The 26296-nt window shown below is 39.9% G+C and overlaps 1 protein-coding gene across 1 annotated transcript in view; it reads right to left on the bottom strand.

Moving 5' to 3' along the window:
• The window catches only part of cdh13 (cadherin 13, H-cadherin (heart)), a 290131-nt gene that overhangs the window by 147465 nt on the left and 116370 nt on the right, over nt 1-26296 (bottom strand). The window contains exons 4-6 of the mRNA XM_053884926.1: nt 17284-17397; nt 8911-8916; nt 8520-8672 (exon numbers count right to left, since the gene is read on the bottom strand). Of these exons, the coding sequence (XP_053740901.1) occupies nt 8520-8672; nt 8911-8916; nt 17284-17397 (273 nt within the window). The remainder of the gene's footprint in view (nt 1-8519; nt 8673-8910; nt 8917-17283; nt 17398-26296) is intronic.

Below are 26296 nucleotides of genomic sequence, written 5' to 3'. Positions count from 1 at the left end.
GCTGGAAAAGTTGGTCTGCGTGTCTGCACTCTCTCTTCAGACACATATACTGTATGGTGGACTCAACAGGGGCAGATTTCCCAGAAGGTGTGTATGTACTGTAGCAGAACACATTCAAACCTATTCATTCAAACACATTTTTTTTTTAAGTTACAGATGTTAAATGGTGTATTCTTCAGCCTGCTCCTTTTGGACCCCTGACACATCAAAATGGAAATGCTGCTGATTCAAATAATCTATTGCTCGAATACACAAAATAAAAATATAGCTATTTTTTGAGACAGCGCACAAATCAAAGGCAAGTCACCACAGCATGATAAAATAGATTTTCATTTACTGGTAGGTGAAAATTCTAGTTAATATATTTACCCACAGCTCTCTGTTTTATCAAGCTTTTACACTTAGAAATTGTATTTTTATTTCATATGCAAATCATTTGTGGCTGCAATTGTTCTGTGCTGAGCTGGTGGTTTCCCGTGAGCATGATAAAGCACTTAAAAAACAGCCACAATTACAAGAGTTTTGATGTGGATGGCTGATGGGTTGGCATTTAATGCTGTTGAAAATGCACAAAAATGCAATGAATGGCAGTTAAAAAAACATTTTCAGCATTTTAAAATTCAATATTGTGCATTTTTGTCAATGCATGTATCTTGGTTGCTCCAATTTTAAGTAGCCTCAGTGTATATATATATATAACATTTCAAGAATTAAATTATATTTTTGTTTCTCTTAGTTGATTCTGCCACGATACCAAAAAATGATTTGACTTCTTCTTGGCATCTTCTTGGCATTTTCCGTCAGGGGTTCAGACTAAAATTCACCTCTGCCTCATCCTTCCTAGTCACATCCATTTTCTTCTCTCCTGCTTTTACACCGTACTTCCCACATGGTCTCAGCTCACCACATGAGTGCTCTCTCAAATACACTTTCTTCCAAACCTTGGCATCTTCTCGCTCCACATCTGGTGTCCATGTCAGACCTAATATATTCACTGTGATCCTTGTTCTTACTACTATTATATAAACAAAACAAGCACAATTCTTGTAGTATTTATTCAATCCTAACCCTGCAGTAAATATAATACCACAAATTCCGGACTACATAGTGTCCTGGTCTACAGGTCGCGGATCCTGTGGTGCTGTTGGCATCGTAGAAAGGTCAGTGGTGCTCTGCCTTAAAACTGCACAAAACAGGGTCAAGCATCGAGACTGACTCATGAAAATAGCAATGTTCTGAACTTAAATCTTTTATTTACAAGAAAGTGCTCATAATGTGCTGTTTTTTCCCACGTGTCCGAAGTTCCGACACCACAGCCGGTCTCAGTTGCTGCTTCTCGTCTCTGGTCCTGCAGGAGATGGGCTCTGTGGGCGGAGCTGCAGACGTGCGGGTGGAAACAATGCATTTCGAACACTTTAAGGTAAACACCTATGGTTGCATTGTTTTAATGTGACTAGGCAGCAAAACACTCTTTAGCCTGTAAAAATCTATATTTTCAAACATTAGAGAAAAAAGAAGCAGCTCATAGTGAGGAAAATATAGTATTTTAAAAAGACCTTTCCAGGACACACATTTGCATTCTGTAAATTAAAGAATATTTTTCCATATTTTTCTCACAACAACACGGTTGTTTCTCTCACATTGTTTTTCTTCCAGGTCGGGGCCTTCCGTGTTCGTGGTTGATGCAAGAGACATTGTGTACACAGCTTTAAGTGGAGCCAAATTTGTACTGGTGGAGGCTGCATTAGAGGTTGCAGCCCAAGCGGAGATCGACAGGCTGATTTAGCTGAGGTAATGCCAGAAATTGAGAAACCGGGCACTCACTGTTTAATCTGATAAGTGCAGAGTTGGGGCAGAGCGGTTTGTTCGCAGTGCATGAAGGTGTTACCTTAGAGACAGTGGAGGCAAAGTTATTTTCCTGCAACTGTAACAGCAAAGGCGCTGAAAACATGGTTTGAAATTTGGTAGTTGGTCCATTTACGATGCATCACAGCAGAGAAATGTATAAATAAATATGCATTGACAGTATTTATTAATGAATTTATTTGTTTTTTTTGGGGACTTTTGCGTCCAGTGTCGACGCAGAAGTCAGTCCTCAGCGTTGCATGCTGAGACATTCGGTTTCGAATTGAAGCATGTGTTCTCTCTTCCATGGCACATCTTGATGCTGCGGGCGGCAGGTCACGCGAATAAAAGACGTAGGTTGGAGTCAGGCCAATGGCTCTCCTTTTACTATGTTGTATACAAGGGTATTTATAGAGAATTTCAGGAAATGGCCAGTGATTCATCTTCAATTGACTCAGAAGAAGAAGCTAAAATGATCATCACTCTTATCAGCTGATACAACAGCATGTGCCCTGGCGGCACACAGGGCGGTTAGTTTTCTTCCATGTACCAACTGTTGTGGAGGCCTGAGGTTTGTTTACAGGGAGGTTGGCTCCACGGCGCACTATGTATGTGTGTGTCTGTTCTTTATCTCTTGCCCACATACAGCTACTAAGAGCACAGTGAGCTTGTTTCCCGTGTGCAGGGCAGCATATCCTGCTCTCCAAAGCCCAGGAAATTACTACCCAGCCAAGCAGAAAGCAGAAGAGGGATTTGAACAATCTTCACCTGTATTGGACTGTGGACACATAAAGTGACCACAGGGTGCACATACGTGAGACGTGCAGCAGGGACACAGTCAGCGCTGAGAATACCATTCAAACCAAGAATTTACGGTTCGCTTTGATTTGCTATTTAAATGTCGATGGGATATCATATTTAGGCCCCGCAGGGAGAAACATTGTAATAATTCATATTGAGAACCAGTGTAAATCTACAGGCATCTGAGCAGTCTGTGCCTCAGGCTCCTGCTAATTCAGAGAAAAATAAATAAATAAAATGATTACAATACTAATCTTGAGAGTAGAAGACAAATGTTTAATAAGTAGTTCAGTGTCAGGAGGCAGCTTTCATTATTGTATTATATTTACTAGCCATTTGCAGTAGGAAGCTACAGTAAGATTAAAATACGTGTTCAGGTTTTCAAAGTTCTGTTAGCGCACCAGCATTGTATTCATCAATTTGACATTCAAAAATTGCAGGAAAATAAACCAACATTTATTTGTGATCACTTGTGATTTTGGGGGCAAAATAGCGAGTCCCCAGTTAGCACTTTTGCTGCAAAAAATGTTGTATTCATTTATGTTTAAATGAATATTGTTCCCACTCGGGTTGAAGGAAATATCATTATCACATCTATATCTAGAAATCTATGTCAAAAAATCAACTATATTGATTTCCACAGCTCACTCACCCTGTACGTACAGCTGAGAGTAAGACGTGGGTGACAAGGCAAATATACCTTTTATTTATTTATTTTAATATAACATCACAATTGCGATTTCATCATGGTTTTACATGTTTATCATTTGAGACTATTGTAATAGTTTGTTTCTCCTGAGTGCGACCCAACCATTTCTGTATGTTCAAACAAAAAGGTAAAAAAACAAGATTTTAGCCAACGTGCAAATAATGTAAACATGACAAACAAACAAACGTATAATTCAACTTAAGATATCTGTGAAGAAATGACCATTTTCTTTCTGCAACGCAGTAGTTTTAGCAGGATTTTAAGCGTCAAAACACTAATAAATAAGAGGCGAGACTCATTGAATGAGATGAAACAATTCCTCTGACCAACTGACCACCACCGATCTAAGGTGTGTAGAATGTGACCAGGACAATCCGTGTGATCTCCTCACTTTGGCAGATCATCAACAGAATTTTACACAATCTGATGTCGTCATATCGCAGACCTCAACTTTTGCGCTCAACCTTTAATGGGCAGCAGAGACTAACCAACCACAAATTTCCTTTTCCTACTTTGTTCATGCTTAAGTATTGTGTTATTTTTCTCAAAGATTTTGTTGAATGCCGACCTCCCATCTCTGGTGTGTGTATTAAAGCAATGGTTCTTAACCATAGGGGGCCCAGGGTTGGGCTGTGAACGCCTCTTAGAGTTTTTTTCTTTTACACCTTTGGAACGAGACGCACAGTTTTAAACACATGAGACACATATGGTGGCAGTAGTGTGTCACTGAATTGACATGACAGATGCAAATCTGTGACAGTTAACAACTATGGAGAATATCTTGAAAAGAAAAAATGTTACAGAAAGTGATGTCACCCCCTCCAACAGTAAGAACTGTTCATGTAAGCACCTATTGAAGCAGTTTTGAAAATTCATTACGACATTTTATTTTCATTTACATTTTACTTATATATATATATATATATATATATATATATATATATATATATATATATATATATATATATATATATATATATATATATATATATATATATATATATATATATATATATATATATATATATATTTTATGACATTTAGACATGGTTTTATTGTATTTATTTTATTTAGAATTTTATTCAGTTTTTCCCATTTTCTCAACAGTTTGCATCAAGTGTGTTTTTTTTCTTTTTTTCTTTCTTTTGTTAATATGATGAATATGACTTGCACCAGGTTCTGCTGCTGGTTGGACTTTTGGATGACAAATATCTTTGCGATGAGCACATGGTTTCATGTCACTACAAAACGTTTTGGTTTGTTTACGTGTAAGTAGATAAATATGGTTGTTGATCAAGAGTCATGAATCAGTTCTATTGAATGGGCCTCGGGCCAGTTTGATCTGGGAAAGGTGGGGCCTGAGATCAGAAAGGTTAAGAACCCCTGTATGAAAGCACTCGCACTCTCTCAGGGCCGGTGTGTTCAGGCTGGCGCTTGCAGTGACCAGGCGTCCTAAAGGAAAACGTGGGAGCCGTCGCAAGTCCTCAAACATTGAAAACGTATTTATTGTTTTTTGTGTCATAATATGTATTCAGTGATTTTCATGACTCTAAGTGCCTTGCGTCTCACCAAACTCAGCACTGCAAACCCCTTATTTCAGATTTAAAGGAGAGCACCTTCAAAAGTTTGATCTACTTAAATTATAGTCACACAAACTGTGGCTGTTCTTTGTTCATCAAGTCCAACACATGCAAAAGATTAATCTGTATAAATCCGACAACTTATTATTGATGTATTTTACAATGCAGCAAACTATTTATATTTTTCTCCATCAACACAAATATAATCTCACTATAAGAAGATTTTGAAAATGTGATATTGTATTTATGTAAATACACATCAAATAATCCAGGAACAGAGAATGTTTTATCCTGTATTGTGGAGCAGGCTGTGGGTGAAAGGGTTCACACAACCATTGAAGGTAAAAACGTGAGCACATTTCATTAAATACTGACATGCCACCTGTCAATGCTTATTGACGTTTCTAAGGTTTGCTCCAGCATTCCGCAAAACACACTGAGGTAGAATTTAAATTCAAGTTAAATCTTATTACACTGCATTATTGCAGGATTATCGACGAGATGAAGTAGGAAGCTGATGCTGCAAGGATGCCAGGCATCTGATTGTGCATCATTTGGTTGGTGGAAATTTAAATTAATGCAAATGTGCCCACCAAATTTTGAAATATGCCCTACTACAGTGTAATACCTCAAATGCTGGGGGCCATGTGACAGATTCTGTGAGCTTCATTATTGCATCCTCCTGAGCTAAGAGAGGGACCTTGAGATGAATCTCGGCTCATATGCATTTGAAGAACTTTTGACCATGCTTGTAGTAACATTTGAAAACCACGTGAATATTGACGTCAAAGTCAGTTTGCTCTGAATGGCTCACGGATTCACAGATTTTGGCATGTCCTTTAATTATAAGTGGTACGGGAATTAAAATGTGCATTCATCAAACTATTCATATTTAATCTCTATCCAAGGGGAATGTGATGCATAAATCATATAGAAGTGGTGACTGTGCGAGGAGGTGTACATGATTCCTCGCCTGCAGGGCGCAAGTTTGAAGGAGAAATGTTGGGTCTTTTTGGCAAGCAGAGAAAATTGGCAGCACAGCCTTCAGTTTTTATCGACATCTGAGATATTAAATATCTGAAATTCCAAATAAACTCTCACAGCTTGCCCTTTCTGCAGTTGAGACAGATTTTTTTCTGTTTGGTTTTTCCCCCCTAGTCCATCCTTTGTCACCCTGCTCTGAAGCTTGACAGGCAGAGTATAGGCAGCAGAGTATGGCTGCTTTTAGATCTGCTGTCAAAAGGGCTCTTTCTTCTGTAGGTCACAGATTGCAGCCAAATAAAATGGCAAAGGCATTTTTTTGTGTCGAGGCCAAGAATAAAATAAAGATTTGAAATTCAGTTGCTGGCCCAGGACACATCAACCATGTATCTTAAGGAACAAGGATTTCTACTCAACTGTGGAAAGTTGTACTACACGCACAAATGCGCTGACTTGGCTACCAAAACTAATATAACATATCCCAAATATGAATAAATAAATAAATGAATAAAAATCAGTAGTATGGAAATTTTATATATATATATATATATATATATATATATATATATATATATATATATATATATATATATATATATATATATATATATATATATATATATATATATATATATATATTATATATATATATATATATATATATAATGTATTTGAAATTCTTATGAAATAAGAATATATAAATAAGGTGATATAAAAACCTGAATATAGCCACCATCGTGATTTTTTGTGCTATTGTCAAACTCAAAAATATTTTGTTGTTTAAATGTATGTATGGGTCCATCATTTGATTCGGTAATATACCAAATTCATTCAAATTGAAAAATGTGGCCTCTTGTTTTTTTTAATCGAATCCCACCCCTAATATATATATATATATATATATATATATATATATACTGGTGCACTGACACTGTGTTGTAGCTGCTCATCACTTTTGTTTCACACTCAATGTCGATCTTGCTGTGCTTCTTCCTATGTTGACCAACAGTACAACACAGATGGTGAGCCCTTTATCAATGTACGCAAGCCCTGCATTTATGTTCTGTCCTAACAGAGCTACGGCCAATTCAAGTGCTTCCGCCCCCACTGACTCTGCCAGTTTAGCATGTGCAGTGTGTTAGGCTTGTGATCCTGGGCCCCTCCCTCGCCATTTTCTCTTCATTTTCCATCTCATTGAGATTCATTTTCACCCTGATTAAGCATAATAACCAGATAATGTTTGACATTAAGTCCTTGTGAACATGTGGTCAGTTGATCTCAGCATGTTTGTATTTACACTGACAACATTTGCACTGCTCGTTGACGTCTCGTGAGCTTCAAGAATCGTTTCTCTTTTCTCTTTAAGACTCTACTGACTGCCCATTAATATCACAAAAAAGGCCCATTACTGTCAGCAATTATAGTTTGAAAAATATGTCCCATGCATCACACATTTAAGGCATTTAGCTGCAGCTGATGTTCCAGTAAGTGCTTTTCTCCGTCCTTGTTTACACATCAGTCACTGTTTGAATTTCAGTGGCGAGCAGCACGCCCATACTGAAGTTGTTTACCCACCAGTAAGTTGCTTCAATAAGTTGCCGTGTCTCTGTTTTTCCTCAAAGCAATGTAAACAGTCTGTCTTCAGCTCATGTTTATGGCATCATAACAACATTAAGAAAGTTGAGAATTGAGAAATTGAGAAAGCAAATGTGGAGCGGCTTTTGGTTTGCAGGTCAAACTGAGAAGTAGGATGGATTTTTAGGTCTCTTTTGACTATAGGTATGTTTCGAAAATAGAGGCTTTTTGAAAAACATTACAGTGTATTCCATTTTTGCTTTTGTTTATTGAAAGAGAAGAGCCTTTTGATGTCTCTGTGATATGGAGATAATACCTGAGTACGCCGGCGGAAGGAAGGAAGCAGGAAGGCCACGCACTCAATTCTCCTTTACATTTCTCTCCCTACCTGCGATACTGGCCATGATTTTGGCCATGACTAAAGCATATGAATAATAGCTGTGAAGTGACTTCCCTAAGTGTGTGGCTAACTCATCTCCCCTCTAGAGGGGGCGGCCGGAGGTGCGCCAGAGCCTTGGAGAAAAGCCTCAGCTGCCGTATCTAGACAGGCGTCAGTCGGGTCGGTTCAAGGGATTCAAACCAGGGAGGACCGAGGGCCAGATGAAGAGATTACTTCCCCAGTCTGGCTTTGAATATTTTAGGCATCTTCAGTCAGCGCTGGCTGAAGGGGATGAGAACAGGATGACTGGGAAGAGTATGTGCGAATTCATGCACACTCACAACACGCCAAGCCTTTCTCCTGCATCAAAATATGAAGTGGAATCTGTGAATATTTTGATCACAATCTTAAAATAATGTTGAAAGACAAGTCAAAATTAAGTCAATTTATATTGTTGTATCCAAAAAAGTTACCTAGTTTTGGGGTGTCCTGTACCTATATTGGTGGTGCTGTATGTCTAGTCATCTTTAAGGAGGAGAGTAAAGCCAGGGAAGGTGTCAGAAAACATATACACCACTTGATACCAAAGTCCTGCCCTGGTGACACACGCACATAAATCCCTCCACACACATGCACAGCAGGCACCGACCTGGTAGGAGTCAATGGCCTCTCGGTCCAGTGAGCGGCTGACTGACACGTCTCCTGTGTCTATGTCAATGGTGAAGAGACCTCTGGGATGCTGGTCAGCACCGGGTCCTGTCAGTCGGAAGATATGGTTCCTTGACCTGTCTGATGAAATCACCTGCAGGATACACACCAGGCAGACATCTTTGATCCTAAGTTGTGCAAATGCATGCAACAGGATGAGGCTAAGTGCCTTAATTCTGAATAATATTTCAATGAAAGGAATCAACACTGACACACAGGACAGCATTAACATTTATAATGTGTTCATAAAAGATCGCTTGATGATTTTGTCTAAAAGTCAGCAAGTCATCACAGTTCTGTGATTCTGCTGCATAAGAACCGAAGACACTTACATGCGACTTTGGTGGACGTCAACAGGTACGACGCAGAAGGACGGAGCAGATTTCATAGGGAAAAAAAGACAAGAAAAACATAAATGAATTTCAGCATGAACAATAACTGTTTTCACATTTGAGATGTGAAGCTGGGAAATTAGAAAGTTCCAATAAAATATCGATTAACTCAGCCATCAGAGGAGGGTTTTTGTTCACAAGTGAGGGAAAGATGGCGCTGATGCTCTACTGCTTTGGGTTTTCATGAAAAGGAGCAAAAACCTAATGCTCTAAACTTGATGATCTGAGGGTTTCCATCAGGTCACCTTTTATAAAAGGGCGGGACACATGTTTCATGAGGATGGTTCTTAAAATGAAGGCCTTTCTACTTTCTCACTTGAAAGAGCATGCGAGATGAGAGTGCAGTGCTACCGGTCCATGGCAGATGATGCTTGAGCCCGTGTAGACCGTCTGCCACTTATTCTCGTGTCCTGCTTCATCTTCTCCCTCTTTTCTCTTCACCATAGAGTCGATTGCCTCTGCCTTTTCCCTTTTTTGCCCAGCACTCACCAAATCTTTCACCTTCATCATCTCCCACCTTGTGTCTGCAGCTCTCATTTTACAGATGATGTGAACTCAGGAGTCAACAAACAGCTCAGGAAAGCGCTATACGTGATACCTCACGTTGTAAGTCCTGCACCTCGGAGAACGTTGGATGAAGAAAGACTGACATACGTACACATGAACATATGAATATAAAAGATTGATGAGGCAGACAAGAGGGTGGTCAGTGTAGCAAGTAAAAAAAAAAAAAACTCTACATAATAATACAATAATGATTCCTCCAAAACATTCTTAAATTCAGATGGAACAATGGATCAAAACTGGTAAGTTCCTGGTCTCATTATGAAGATTTCCTGATCATTCAAGTGTTGACAGTTACTTCATGTGTTGACAGAAAGACAGACTGCCGACAAGAACGTCACCTCCATGGAGGTGCAAATGAAGCGCGAGGTAATGATAACAAGGTGTTGTAAAAACAGTGGGGTGGTTTTATATGGCACATAAAGAGTTAGACAACTGCACCTAAAAAGCATTGCATTATTGTAATAAAATGGAAAAAAAAACGGAAAAAAATGGAAAGAGGCAACACTTATAGAAAAGGATCATGTCAATATAAATCCTACCGTATGACACAATAAATAGTGGACAATGAGCGTGAGTGGTGTTTTGAGTCAATGGGTTTTGCCAGTTGAAACTGTTTCTGTCCACCAAACCACCAGACTCAAAGCTCGGATTAATAACAGTAATCCCACAGACGGCTCTCCTGTCTGCCTCTCTGGACAAAGGCTACGGGACACATTCATCGCTGCAGGAATTTTGATGCATGGAGAGTTTTTTTCGCATAAAAACAGAGAGCTTCCCGCCCCATGGTGTACGCTGAGCGACTCTTAGCCTGACAGGACCAGTGACGGGTTTCAGCATTAAACACTTCAAGTGGATTCAGTACATTTGAACTAAGACTAAATGTTTTCGAGCCTAATTTGTATTACTGACTCGACCAGGTCACAGTATGTAAAGTGGCGGTGAAGAGTAATAAAGTACAAATGTCACTTCACTGTGCTTAGTATAGTTTTTGAGTGTACTTGAGTACATTATTTTTCGGGTACCTAAAACTTCATGCTCCACTACATATGGCAATGATCTGTGCATTTGTTCCACAACATGTCTCCACAGTGTTTCGTGATATAAAGACAGCGATGAATAAGACTTGAGGAGAACCAGCAAGTTCAAGCATCTGAGTGCAGTTTCTCCCATTAGAGTGGTTGTACTGCCGTAGATCTTTGTTGTTGAAACCTTACTCAGTGATGACTGTTTTACACACACTTTTGTCCATCTGATGATACTGAGTGAGCACAAAACTCTCCTTGTTAAATCTAATTGTGCTGGATTGTTGAATGATCCAATAAATAGCTGAATACTTTTCCATATTATGGTTCCATTAACGAAGATGCACTTTCAACTTTTACCTTTCTTTTACTCAAGTAATATTTGACAGTACATCTTTACTTCTGCATATAAAGCAGCAAGGGCTCTGTCAATATCATTGTCTTTTGTGAGAGCGTTGGAGTCATTTGAACATTTTGTGTTTTTATTTTGTTTTTTGTCCACTTTTTGCTTCATCTTTTTTTCTCTCTAGTTGCAAAAACTCCTAGATACTTGAGAAATAAAGCACTTTTAGACCAGTAGTCAAGTTTCCATCCAAATGTTTCAACATTTTTATAGTGAATTAAGTGAAAAATATGAAAAGAAAATGTGACTTTATGCTTGTTCCCATTTGTTATTTTGTGTTAAAGTGTGCGCTGTGAGATGACATCATCAGAGGGCATCTCACTCCCACATAGCAAACACATTGGACTGACGGTCAATAACTGAAGATGGACAGATTCCTAATTCCTGTTTCTTCGTTGCCCCAAACATACATTACTTTATCGTCCGCTGCCATTTTTTGGACCATCACTGATAGGCATGTCATGACAACCAGTCATTTATCCACAGAACCTGTGGCTGTAACAAAATGTCATAACTTCCTTTTATCAAGAAGCAGACAAATCCTCCTCCTCCAAGCCTAAAAAAACTATTTGCGAATTTCCGGCCTTCTGTATGAATAACTAGTGTTTCCATAAATTTGTGAAAACTCAAAAAAGAGTAAATGAATGGAAAGTCCATGACTGTAATGGCGTCTGTTGTGTGACTGCAGTGCTGCATGTGAGGGCTCAGCCTCACCTGAAGGTAAATGACAGTGGAAGAACATAGTGTGAGCAGCTCTCTTTGCACAGCTCGGTTGGTTGCTTGCCTTTGAATTGACACCACCTGATAAGATGGTTTTTGCTGGTTTTTGATGTTTTTTGCGCTGAAATGCTCTGCACTGATTGTTGAGTCAGTACCATTAACGCTATTTTAAACTTACATTTCTTCAATATACACAATAATTTGCAGGTTTTTTTGTTTCATTTGTGACCTTCTCCGATATATTTTACTAAAAAAAAAAGGGTTTCGGGTTGCTGCATCATGATCTTGTCTTCAACTATAAATCACTTTCAAGCAAGTTGGATGTGTTTTTGTTTCCTTCATTCATGGAGGTTTAATAAAGTTCAGATTGATGTGATGGACCTCAAGTACACGTCTTCATCACAGCATCACTGAGTGCACACTCTTCATCAGAATTGACCATTTGACTCCTGCATTTCATCTCTGCGCTCAAAGCAGACGATGCACAAGGCCAGCAAGCAAACCTGTGATCATAGATTATCCCCGACGACCGGCGTAGATGCAACAGCTGCCTCCGAGGACGGATATTTCTGAGCCGTAATCACAGTGTCAGCAGGCACCTGCTGAGTGTGACAAACTGGGTCAGATGCGGAAAATCAAACAACGATGTCGAAACATCAGTTGCATTCACAGATGGCTCGGCTCCCAGGAAAGCCAGGGAGGCTGGTGAAAAAGATGCGCAGGTGTGACCAGAAGATGTAAATCGCCAAGATAAATGAAGTGACTGCGGCAGGAGAGAAAGTGGCAGCACAAGTTTAGAGCGCCGAGAGAAGGTCTCCGAACACAACTGCATTAGTCGGCAGCATGAACTCACACACAGCCTGGTATAAAAACATGCCACCAGTGGCATCGTCTCTGCTGACTCCGTCTCCCTCTGTGAGAGTGGGAGGACGGATGGCACCTCTTCCTATCAGCTCTCATTATCAGCCAAGCAGACATGAAAGACGGTGGGGCATGTGATGCTGCATGAAGATGACAGGAGGTGCAGTGTTGTTTTGCAACACAATTAGGAGTACACAGTTGCATTTAGTGTGTATACAAGTAAGTGAAGGCCTCCAACCTTTTAACTTCAAAAGGTCTGGCTAGAACCTGTGTCATCGCTGGGACCTGTTCTCTTGCTCCATACAGTCCAACCACAAACAGGCTAACTGCTCATCCCAAACAGTATACATCTGTGCTCTACTATGGTAGTGATCTTGCCTCACACAGCTGGGACGGGCTGAGACCCTGCACCCCCATTATGACAGCAAGCTGAAGAGAATGGATGAATGTTTTCATTTCAACCCGTGTTTATCATCGCAGATCTCTACAGTGTAACTACTCAGGGTCGATAGACTTGGGCTCAGGTCACTGACCCGGGTGATGTCTGGCTCCTGGGAAAGGAGTTGAACTGAGGGTCTGTAAATCAAAAACAGACTCGACATGCGGAAACAAGTTGAACGAAATAGTCCACAATATTCTTATTAACATTTTATACAGGGTTTAAAGATGTGTGAAAACAAATGCAAAACAGACACGTTTAATAAGGAAAATGTATTTATTTCAGAACAAAAAAATGTATCTGCAGAAAATATTATTTTGGCTTCAAGATTTTGAACTAGGATCACCAACAATCTATGGGGGGAAATACATAATGTTAAATGACACATTTGTAAACAAAATTTGGAAAATAAACTAGAATGTTTAATAAATGCACGAAAATAATATTGGAAAAACACTGACACAGTATGTTTATTTCATAGGTTCACACAGACCTTGAGGGCTGGATAAAAAAAGCTGCTCCCTTTGTGAGACCACCACAGGATCGCAGCAGCCATGACAGCATGTATTATAGCTGTTTTATGTGAGCAATGGAATCCATAGAAATGTTCTTATAAAAGGCAATCGAGATGACTTTGGTGTCTATGGCTCACCACTACTTACATGGTGGAAGAATTATCATGCTTTTAGAGACAGCAGCACATGGCAAAGAGAAAGCGTTTGGCTACACTAATGGGTTGCCAATTGAACATGATATATTGACAATCTTTGTTGCTCTACTGAGCAGTTCTGCATCAAGACCAGTCCACTTAATGCACAGTGTGAATGTTCAATACCGGAGTGTTGGGTAAATGTTAATGAGAAACAGCAGGATGGAAACAGATCACTTTCAGCAGTAAATTGTTCTCCACACTTCATTTATTTCACAACAACAACACTTCCTTGGACCGAATAGCATGTGGTTTGAAGAACAGAAGCACATTAAATATGGTCACTGCACTGACCTGAAGATTATCACATGCAAAAAAAGGGATAGGAACAATGTGTTCAACTAGAATTTGACCATGTGTATTTGGTCTTCATAGGTAAAACTGTAGGTGGGAATGCCAAAAGCTTAAAAGCGGACTTTGATTTCAAAGAATTTGGACAAAATCTTGGCAAGCTTCGATGCTCTGCACGTTCCAAGATGGGGCCTGTTAGCAGTGAGTGGAGTGGGATAGACCAGGGAAAACATTTAAACAGTGTAATTACTCCAGTTGCTTTGTGAGTTGTTATGAGCTGGCTGAAGACCCTCATGGGAGGGCAACCAGGAGACCTGTGTTTCCAAATATCTCCTCAACGAGACAGGAGGTGTGAAACAGACAGCAGTTCATGTGTTGCCCCTCATTTATCACTGGATTTCTGCCTTTAAATGTATCATAAATGTCATACAAAAATGCACAAAGTCAGGCAGTGCTGCAGCATCTGTTATAAAAATGTGGCTTTTTCAAATGGCTGGCAACTTTTCTGACAGATCGGTGGCTTTATTTAGCGTCTGCTAAGGTCAATAATGTTGATTTGTTGCTCTTTTCCAAGTGATGATGCCATTCCAGACGGAAAAACCAACCTCCCTGAATCCTATTAACACATACGAAACATGCGAAAGCTTGGGTGTCAAATTGAAGTCATAGCTAAAACGGCCTTGCTTCTTCTCACTGCTCATCTCCAGGTGAGAAAGAGGAAGCATGGAAATGGAATGGTTGCCTCTTGAAAGCGACTGCTTGTGCAAGAAAAAGCAAGCTATTGGTGTGGAAAACGACTGCGACCGATATATTGCTTCTGGTGGGTGAGAGAGCCCATATTAGTCTGGATAGTCATTCGACTTGTGAGGAAGATTGAAGTACGAGCACCGTACGGGAAGGATGAAGGACATGACAAGTTATTCGTGATGTCTTTTTTTTCCTCTCGGGAGATGACAATTTAGTTAAATCTACGGTGGGTTCAATGCATAAAGAGATAAATGCAGTACCACGTGGACCGAACCTATCAGCCTTTTCTTTTCCTACATTCCTCAGAGGATTTCACTATGCAGTCTCCCTTGGATTTTATCAATCCCTCTAAAAGTAGAAAGCAGACTCCACGCCGTCTACTGTCCTCCAGCGGCTGAGAGGCATCGCAGGCATGTTGAATCTGGAGTTGGGATGAACTTGGATCCAGGGAGAGTGCGATGATTGTGCTCTCCAGGGTGCAATTATCCATTATGTGCTGGGCTCAGGATGGGATATATTTTCACGTTTGTCTCTCGGGGCACCGAGGGATGTGGTTGATCTTTTAGTGCCCAGTGTTATCCAGAACAAAACGGCTTGACACGCAGAAATACATCAAAGCTATGTAACGTGGGCAGATCGAAGCGTGCTGCTAAAATAGACGGCGTCCAACGGAGAGCGTGCGCTGTGAGGAATCAGGTGGATTTACCTGTGGCTAGAACTGTTCTCCATCTCCAATGACATGCTGCGCCACGGTGTAAACATGACCTGATCATGGGGTTCTCTTAAAAGCGTTAAATATGTGGGCCGGAACTTCTCGTTTGAAATACTTCATTTGACTGAGGAATCCTGTGCTTGCACAAGGTTTGTCATAGCTATAGGGCAAACGAAACATAGCATTTAAGGTCACTGCGAGGTTTTCTTCTCCTCTTCTTTTGCTGTTATTCTCACTTGACAGTTAAGTTGGCAGTTTTATACGTACAGATGCGACAAAACAAACTACAGTAGTTTGAAATTTTGATGGAAGTGTGTCTTGGTGTCAAAGTTTCATTCACAAAACTACTGTGGCGACGGATTAAAGATGAGCTCCTCAGGGATAAAGAACATGCCTTGTGTTGAATGAAACCAGTCAGCATGAAAGTTGTTTGATTAATTTAGAACTGCAAGCATAAAATTAAATCCAACCAGAAATGTTTGTGTGGCATGAATATAAGCTCATGTCTTATGGGGGGACACTGCAATGCGAATGTTTTTTAACATTGTGCTGTATAAATATATAGTAGATGCACCTCTATCTGACAACCTATAGGTTGTGCAGTGAATGGTTACCTTCCTTCAAAGAGGCACTTTTGGCAATGGGGCACAGTTATTCGGGTTGAGTCAGTGAGAGCACAGGATCCCGACTTTGGGGGTCACAAGCCTCATGTTTTTTTCTTATGACTGTTAAATGTGCTCACCTTCCGCTGACAACACCATCTAAGATTTCACGTATCGATCCGGCAACTACTCTGCTGGCTACCATTTAAACAAAGAATTTCAACTGCTATTCACGACTGCAAACCTCAGTATCTGTCTGACTTCATTCAGCACTTCTCATTCCAGCAGATGCTCTGCTTCCATCCATCTCACGGTTGCACCTGCCCACTTAAGTACCTCTTCAAACTTCTATTCATTTTCCCTCCATGTCATTTCAGTTTTATTTACTCTGCCTTCTACATCGTGATCGGACACTTATCCGGCTGTCTGTCAGCAGAAGAACTGAAAAGTGGAATTAAATATTCTGTAAATGTATAAAGGACAAAGAAGAGATGATTTACTTTTGGAGAGGTTGGAGACTGCTACTCTTTTGTAGGAATTTTCAAAATGTTCAGACACAGTGCCGACAACTTGCTTTTCCATTTTAATCACCTGAACAATGTTTCAAATGCCATATATATATATATATATATATATATATATATATATATATATATATACATTCAAAATGTCCAGTTGTGAGAGAATAGATCTGGTTGGATTGCAGTGGTTGACAATCTCGCAGGGTATCACAATGCTTTTATTGTCATTGCATATAGACTACAATGAAATAGCTGTAGCCACACATTCATAAGTTAAAAACGCGTCATTCATCCCATCTAACAATGTTAGAAATATTGGCGTTAATGTTAAAGATAATAACAAATGCAGTGCCTTGAATCACCCTGATATTCTGTTGTGTTTATGGCAGAAGTTTTCTTTTGTTTTGAGGCACCTGTAGCGCTTTCCTGACAGCCAGAGTTCAGCCAGAGTTCACCTATCCAATGAAAGGTGAGGAAAGTCACCAGCTGCTGGAATACATTTAAATCCACTAAAATCCAAACTCTGGACCTGCGATGCAGATTTTAAAGTCATATTCAAAACAGAATTATTCATTTTCCTTGAAATATATTTCCACTTAAAACATAATGCAGCCCCCTCACCGAAGTCCTGCCAAATCATGGTCCAACTGCTGTTTAATACTTTGGAAAAAAAAAGCCTTGTGTTTGGATACCATCATATGTGACGATTTCCTCCTTACCCTGCCAATGATCCGAGGGAAGGGGGGTCTCTGGTTCTCTGTCACGATCATGGGAGGGACCAGCAGGGCCCTCTTTGATCGGTTCATCCGGCTTGGCCCAAGACCCAGGATGTCCTGCAAAATGATAGAAGAATATATTACCAGACTTTTAAAAGGCTCAATTGACTAGTACTGCATTATATCATCTACTTCTTCATAATTCTGAGGCGAGCTTTTTACTGGAAACTAGAGAAAGTGTCAGACACGAGAATATGTCGAGACTTCAGGGAGGGATTTTTCAGTTATTTGTGGGACAATGATATACAGTGGCGTGATGCCAACGGAAGATGCAAGACCAGCTGGCGATTTTTGTTATTTCTGGAGTGCGAGAACGTAACAGGAACAGAGCAAAAAAAAAGTAGTAGGTAGAAAGAATAGCAATGATCTGATGACCACATATAATCACTTGTCTTACCTCAAAACCCCGAGAGGACTGTGATGTTAGAATGTCTAATGATAGTAGTAGGTTTGAAAAAATCCTAAATTTTTAAATGTTGTTCACAACTCATCCTCAGTCCCACGGCGTAATATACTGATGTCGGAGAAAGTGGACGTTTGTGTGCAATACTGATGAGGGAGAAAGAAAAAAAAAGTTTTAACTTTCATATAGCATTCTGAATGGGGGTCTGCGTGGTGCATGAGGAACATGGAGACATACCGTACGGAAGCTGTTTTCACTGAATCACAGTGGATATCAGCTGCTATATATTACACCTCACCTGACTCTCCTCTTTAGTGATGTACCGAAAGTCGCCATGACTAGACCGCACAGCCTTTTGATGGGCTTTAAATAGCTATTGACACATTGTTACACATACAAAGGATGGAGCGCCGTCCCTTGGCCTCTAACCTCATGTGTCAACGCGCAACACTGAAGGATGTCTTCAGTATAGGACACTTTCCCTACGACGTTATATTACACCAAGGGGGTGAGGATGGCTTGGCTCAGCCTTGATCGGGTTCCGCTGTAATTTGGATTTTGTCCTTAGATTATTCAAAATGGTAACTAAAACCAAATAATTGTGACTGAAAATAGGGAAATGTCCAAAACATCCCCAGCAATGTTGTCTTTCTTGGCTCCTCAAGACTTGTTTTCAGCTAAAAACTCTTATTCTTCAGCTAGACACAAACTCAAAACAGTCGGGCTGAAGTTGCAATCCATTGTTTCTCCAAGACAGTGGGGGATTATGAAATACTTCCAGCCATATTTTTTCATGAAGACTTCTCTAAACTCTTGCCTTTAAAGTGTCCTCACTATTTTCAGGTCTGGACTGAGCCCTTCTGATTCAGTGTTGATGAAAATGCAGACTGTCACCAAAACAACAAGAAGCTGGAAAGCTGGCAGCTAACATGAAGGTGATAACCTACTGGGAAGGACAACACGGTAACACCTGGACACGAGCCTAGATGAGACAATGCATTCGCAAACACACACACACACATCACCACGCTCGTGAAAGTGTGTCCCCAAATAACCACCCACTGTCTTTTTTTATTAGTTTTCAGCCGCTTCGGCATCGCAGCCCACGTTTTTCATGACATCTCAACAGCATTCCACAGCGACTTACACATACAATGAATAGAAAACACAGCATTATGAAACAAGACGGATCATGAAACTTTCACTTTATATGAGTGAAGAATGCACAGCACATAGGAAAGATTCAAAAGCTCATTGTAAAGAGCCACAGCAGAGGAATTACAAGTGAAATATACTTTTGCTTTCTTCTGAGATTTAGGTCATTGCTTTTATTTGAATAAACTAGATCTACTTCTGAGATTTTTTTACTAAGTCGAAAAATCAAAACGCTTGTATTGAATAAAAATTAAAATAGTATTTGATTTAGGAACGTCTCAACATTATGTCTTTTTTTTTTTTTAAGCTCCTACTGCTAGTTATAGTCAGGGGCTGATTTATCACAATCCTACTCTCACCATTTAGAAGTTAGCAAATTGTATATTCATTGCAACAAAAGCAATTCACCTTGAAAGAAGAATTGCAGGTTTCATAATTTAGCATAGGCACAGAGGTGAGCCACTTAAGCTGCAGAAACAAAAGAGAACTGATTCAACATGCAGTGTTTCCGACGTTGCCATGAGTGTCAACCGTGCTGCATCGCCCACTGTGCAACTGTGTGATTCTTCGTATGTTTCTGGTGTATTTCAATCTGGAGATTTTGCTAAGAGGAAAAAAAAAAATTCAACACTTGATTTGGCTTTCAGCACATTTCTCAAGTGTCCGGATGTACAATTAAATCTCTCCCCGCAGCACAGCACTGTTCTCGCTAAACGTTTATAAGCCGAGTTCGAGGGGAAAATGATAATCATGAGCTTCCAACCTAGTAAAGGAAAAAAAAAAAGTCTTACAAAGGTCAAAATAAGAACCTCAGCTTCAATTATCTACTGAGAAATTAAAGTAGCAACCCTTCTCTTCTGTGAGCTGGTGCCTGTGACTCACAGCTCCGGTGTTCAAACGTCAATCTCAGTATTTTTGGTCGCAGTCATTTTACTTCCTTTGCTTTAATGTATATGTTACTGGTTAGAAAATACTTAGCTGCCTGGAACTCCAAATTAAATTTTCAGGATTTCATCCTCTGAAGTGTTTACTTTTTTCACGTATTTACTTTCTGAATGTTTATTTTTTAAATCTATCCATCTTCCAGAGGTAAAAGTGTGTTGGGTGGTGGGCAATCCACCAAACTTGCACATTCATTTCAGAGGACAATTTGGAGCCATTCACCTTCTCTGTGTTTTTATTTCTCGCTGGAGTCACCACCCATTATTGATTCTTTCAATGGAACTCCATTTTTAATGCCATTTTTATTTTATAATCAGGTTAGAAGCAATTTTGCAGGACCCTTCGATTCGAATACTGCACCACCACCAGACACAATCGAAGAAAGAACAACACGGCCGCATGCTCAGTCACGGTCCTCTGCTTAAAATGACAACACATCTTTGGTATGGGTGGGAGGGAGAGGTGCGTTTCCACATTTGCAATGCAGATTGACTCTTTTGTCCTTCATCATTTATAGCACAGCCAGGGAGAGTTTATTGACAATTGTGTTTGAACGTAAACAAGGCCAGTTCTGCTCTGTCTACAGATCCCGGGTGACTGTGCTTTGGCATCACCTCTTGTCAGAATGGGCAAAGAAGAACAGGTAAGTGAGGAAAACAAAAGCATTTGTTTACAGCGCAGTGCCAACGCTGAGGCGAAGAGGGCAACACTTCTGTTGAGCCCTCGCACCTCCGACAGCACCCCCAGTGCCTCAAACAAAGGTCAGCTGACCGCACGCTAAAACAGCAATCATAACAGACCTGGACCAGAACAAATTAAAGACACACCGAGTGGTCTCAGTAATGGCCACTCGCATCAAAGCCACTGGTGGATGACCTCCCGAAAATGTCAGGCAATGACAAATGGACGTGCTGGACATGGGGCTGTTCAACAGACGATTGCAGAGAATTGAGCGATGACCAGAGCCTGTTTTTGTCAGTGGTCTGGAATATGATCTGTTGAGTCTGTGGGCATCACTTGTTAAAATCCAGCCTCAGTTTGAAAGCTGGGGATAAGCACAACAACTGCACTGCAACAATGGAGACCCAGCTGTGTGAAATATTTAAGGAGAGTTCTCTAAAGGTATTTTTAGAGGGCAGCTGTGGGTTCATCTGACAGGGGTTAGGTTGAAGATGCATTACTCTGCCGGCTTAATCTCTCCACTGAACTGTGGAAGAGTGGGTGAAGGAAAATTGAGGTGTTTAAGAACTCCAGCCGGTGCACTTGAGCATAGATCTGGAAGTTAATGATGTGATGCGAAGACACTAAAAGAGTGTCATTCGGATATAGAAAGGGTGTTGTAGGATCAATAATGGGAAGCAGTGCACCATCTTGGGGAAGTGGAGGAATGTCATGTTGTGTCCTGTTTCATGAATACATACTTTGTATGGACTCATGCGGAAAGATCACAACAGATTGTTGTTGTTGACAAGAAACGGTCAAAGGGATATTTCACTACAACCTTATATAAAACATGACATTCCAATTTTATCTCTCTCTCTCTTTTGTATATTTCAAACTTATAAAATCCTTTGGTTCTTCTAAACTTTTCCCACTCAGTTCCTCAATGAGTTTTAGCATCTTATTAGCAGCTAACTCCTGTTTTGGTCCCCATGTTAAACCACAGGAACCAGGGGTTTGTTCCAGTTGTACTCCGAACACTGGTTACATCGCCCAGAATTCCAAGACGAAGAAACCTCACCAACAGGAGAACGCAATCTCGACTGTAAACTGGAAGTAGATGTTTGGAATTAATATCTGCAAATGTGTGTCTTCTGCATCCGACAGGTTTTCTAGTTGCAAAGGGAGCATGTGCTTATCGAGTTCCGAATCTCCAGACAAGGCACACACTTAGCTAAAATGGACGTAGTTATCTTGTTTTCTGACTTAACTGGAAAGTGCTGACCTCGGCTGTGACATAATGCCAAGCTCCCACTTCCAGTGTAAAGGCCCATATAGATATGGTATCCATGTGATTTACATATGGATCTGCATACGAATGGAAACTTTTCTCCATGCTCTAAGTTCATTTTGTCTGTATTTCTGCACGTTTCCACAAAGCTTACGGATACGGACCAAACAGAGCAGTGTTGCTGTTACTACTACTACTTCTACCCATTATGGCTACCATCTAGGTCTGTGAAAGAAGACGTAACAATGGCACAAATTCTTATTCCACTGTGACCATGTTGGTTTTGGAGTTTGTCCTTGTCAAACTTGTAACACTCTGAGCTGCTCCCCCTGGTGGATGTATTGGTGAACAGCAACATTAGGAACGCATGAAAGTATGTGATCATTGATGGTAAAACATAGTCATTTAGACATTAGGATGAAACACATTAAATAACATTTTCATGATTTTAATATTATTGCCTCGTTTGTTATGTCTCTGAAAATTATGAAAGTTTATTGTGTTGTATTTTTTGTGTCCGTGCGCGCGCATATATGAAAGCAGGGGCTTTTGGGATTTGGGAGCAAAGTTACTGAAAAGGCAAAGTCACGTCCTTGTCTTTTCTGCCCTTTTTCGCTCCCAATGCTATATTGAGAAGTGTCATTACTCATTTCTGACAAAGTGTTGGGGACATGGTGACAAATGGCTAATATCAAGGCCATTGTCAGACAGTGGGGAAGAGGATGTTGGAAGAATCCATGCAGTGTAAACTCTGTAAAGCCAAACAGTGAGACATGCCACACCGCAGCTCTCAATATGACACATGAATTCTGATAGTTTCAAACTATAATTACACAAAATTAATTCAAGTTTCCTCCAGTTTTTACAGTTCAATAAACACTTCATTACTTCAGTCTTTTAGACTGCATTTAGTGTTTTAGGAGATCACATTTCTACGGAGCCCGTAAGGGGACATGGAGCAAAAAAAAAAAAGAGAGAAGTTTTGCGAGATCTCGCAAAAAATCTCGCAATACTTTTGCGAGATCTCGCAATAGTAGTTTCAAGTGACGTCGTAACAACTTCCTGATCAAACCACCATAGCAATAGCGAGTCAGCATCCATGGGAAAGTTTCATTGAATTTTATTTCGAAATTGGACTAAAATATGAAGAAATATAGTCCGTGCTTTGTCGCAAGCATGGTTTTGGTCATCCTCCGTGACTCCTCTACTTCTCGCAGCAGAATCAATACATTCGAACGCCGTGGGATGTTGCAAAAGTATTGTAGCGTCTGCTGGTAGTAGACAAAAACAGCCGTTCCGTCGTTTAGTTTCTTCTTTTATTTCACTCAACACTGTGTAGTGGTCTGCAGAAAACAGAAACAATTGCAGCTCCTCGCTCTCCTCAACAACTTCCAAAAAACAGAACTCTCTCTCACCCCCAGCGCAGCCTATCGCTCCACCCTCACTCACTTGTCTCTATTGAACTCTTCAAGGAACAGTAGCATAAACCCAGAACATCACAGTATTGCGAGATCTCGCAAAACTACTTTTTTTTTGTCATGTCCTCTTAGGGGCTCTGTACATTTCAGACCGTTTAAGTCAAGTGAACTTGACTGAACAACAATAATAATAAAACAGGGGTCTACCGAATTGGAGATTTGAGGCTGAAGCCAAACTTGGATAAAACTTAAAATGTTTGCAGAATACAGAATAATACCAAATACATCCATATCTATCTAATACCCAATGTGGGTATTTTTTTTCCATAAAAAAGTATGAATATACAAGAATACATTGTCAAATGTGTGTAAAAGTTAATGTTTAGATGATTGAATATTTTTGACATTTTTTTGTTTTTATATATTTCAAGCTTAGCTTTTCAAATAATAAAAAAAGAGACTGATCATGTAAACAGAGCGCTTTTTTTATATTATACAAAAATACATTCTATACATAGCGTTGCCAATTATTAGTGAAAATCATGGTTCAGGCTGCTCTGCTCGGTGTTTTGAGCGCATGACACGCCGCTATTCAGCTTCTGTGACTATTCACTAGAGAAGCTGCCATTTTTTGCACTATTCAGGCCAAATAATAAAAAATATTTTCTTTGCAGTAGATGTCCTTTTTTCTGGCTTGATCACCAACCCTGCATAAATATCTGTGCTCATGCCTGAAAACCAGTGAAATATAAAAGGAAGGGAAAGTGGCTCGGATGCTTGTCTATAATCCAACACAGCTAGTCTCAAGGTTTGTCAGTAGGTAAGACACAACTGCAAGAAAGAAAGAAGAATGATTCCTTCAGAAATCTCATCTTAAATAGGGTTTTTGGTTCTGAATCAGTAGAGTGAGCGCCCAATATTTAGCATTATTTTTGCATTGTTATGATGTTGTCCACGCCACATTTATGTTGGCTGATTCATGCAGCTTTTTTGAAAAAGACGTGTGCACAGAGGAAACGTTTGCTTTTCTAAAAACCTGTTAGGTGTGAGCCCCTCGTGGTATTTTGGTGCTTGTTTTCATGTATTTGTAACTCAGCTACACAAAGGCCATAGGATTGCGATGGAGTAACAACTGAGAGAAACGATACCTGACAAAGGCTGCATAATTTCGAAGATATTAAGTGTTCAATTCTAGAAAATGATGCGCCACAAGAAGGTGCTTATCTGAGAACCAACAGTAGGAGCTAAGCTGTCAACAGAAAAAAAGGGATGAAAAGGAAAGAGAGCGAGTGTGGGACGTTGACGGAAGGAGCCCAATTGTTTGTTGTGTAATGTTTGTTCATGTGCTGTGGCTGCAAGACGCAAGATCTCAAGTCGCATTCAACAATGCAAGATGGTCTCGCAACTTAAATGGGGATGAAATCGGTTTAACACACAAAACGCAAAGATAAGGACGCCGTTGGATTATTATTATATTTGAATAATGTCGGAAGAGCAAATAATTGTGTAACCGTCTCTCTGTACAAAGCCGCAACAAGAGAACGCTCGGGTGGAAAACCAGTCCTTTTTTTTTCAATGGCTGCTGACAATAAAGTGAGATTCACTTATTGCATACACCGACAATTATGGGGGGGAAAAAAACACAGACAAACAAAAAACGAAAAACATAATTAATCTCTGAATTGAGATGTTTTGTTTTGGTTTTTTTCCTCACAATTATCCCACAGCTGCTGTTCGCCTCTGGGCAATAAAACAGCTTGCATAACAGAATTAAAAACTGCGTCTCACCACCTTTGCTCCCAGCACTCATTATTTATCAACAAGAAAATCAATTACAAAAGCAGAATGTGTGTCTTTTATTTGGACTGTTTCCAGCCTTTATTGAAATGAAACTTATTTACAAACAAGACGAACATGCATCTACGCATATTAGAGGTGTAATATTGGTGCACTATAACATATTTGGTGGTGCAATATTGCATTGATATTTCAAGCTGATATATTCCCTTTTTAATGAAGAAACACTCAGATATCTTTGGGTTTCTGAGGTGCATTTAGGCTACCAAGCACTTAACTTCTGCCGTGCAAACCAGTACAGCGGCTCACGCTCAACAGACAAGACCAGCATCTGCCTCATTTTAAGGGTAGCAAAGACTTGGCCAAGCTATTTTGCAGAGGTCTGTGGAACAAGCCTGAGTCACAGTGGAACATTCCAGCAGAGCTCCTCCGGATCCAAGTAGGTTGCCGGATCATGTCCGGAATTTGCTCCCCTCCCTTTCTGTACGACTATTTGGAAAATTGACTTTCACTGAAAACACCTTTACAAACCCTGAAAACACATTTACAAACTTGCAAATACACTTACAAATGAAGGAAATAAATGCTAAAGAAGTCTGTAAATCTGGTACGCTATTTGTGATTTTGTTCCTAGAGTTTGTAAATCATAACAATTTTTATTGGATATAAAGAACAGAAATTAAAATACATTTTTTGTCAGGCTGGTAGATCTGTTGAATGATGCAGTGACAAGGGCATTGTCACTGCATATTTTCTTCAACATAACTATAGGTACATTATAGTTTCTATATTTCAAACAGACAGACAGTATGTGTTGTTAAAATATATAGTGGTTGAAAAAAGTTTTTGGACACCCAATGCATTCTAGTGCGAGCTAGTGGCAGGACAATATTAAAATGTTACACATTAATATGATGCTGTGACTAGTTTTTTGTTCAGTGTTGAAGACAGTCTCTGTTATTTGTTGACTTTGCTGACAATGTTGGGGAGTAAATAAGTGTTCTGAAACACATAAGGCTTCCGCTACTGTAGGTCTGTACAAACAGAATCCCAGTTATCGAAAGAAAAACCTGACTAATATTTTCAAAAGCCCTTTTGTCTCTATAATTCATGAATATCTTCATCCGACAAACTCTTGAATTAAATTCGATTATCTCATCAATTCTCAAACCACTTGCATGTTTGTAATTATCTTAAAAACTGCCCGACATCAGTTTTCCTCCATGCTCAGCTCGGAAATAAGAATTCTAAGAGGTGTCTCATCATATTACGGATGTTATCCCCCCCGCC

This window comes from Synchiropus splendidus, chromosome 14 (assembly GCF_027744825.2).
Source record: "Synchiropus splendidus isolate RoL2022-P1 chromosome 14, RoL_Sspl_1.0, whole genome shotgun sequence".
Taxonomy (NCBI): Eukaryota; Metazoa; Chordata; class Actinopteri; order Syngnathiformes; family Callionymidae; genus Synchiropus; species Synchiropus splendidus.
The sequence above is the reverse complement of the archived record's forward strand: the minus strand, read 5'-3'. Positions and strand labels throughout refer to the sequence as shown.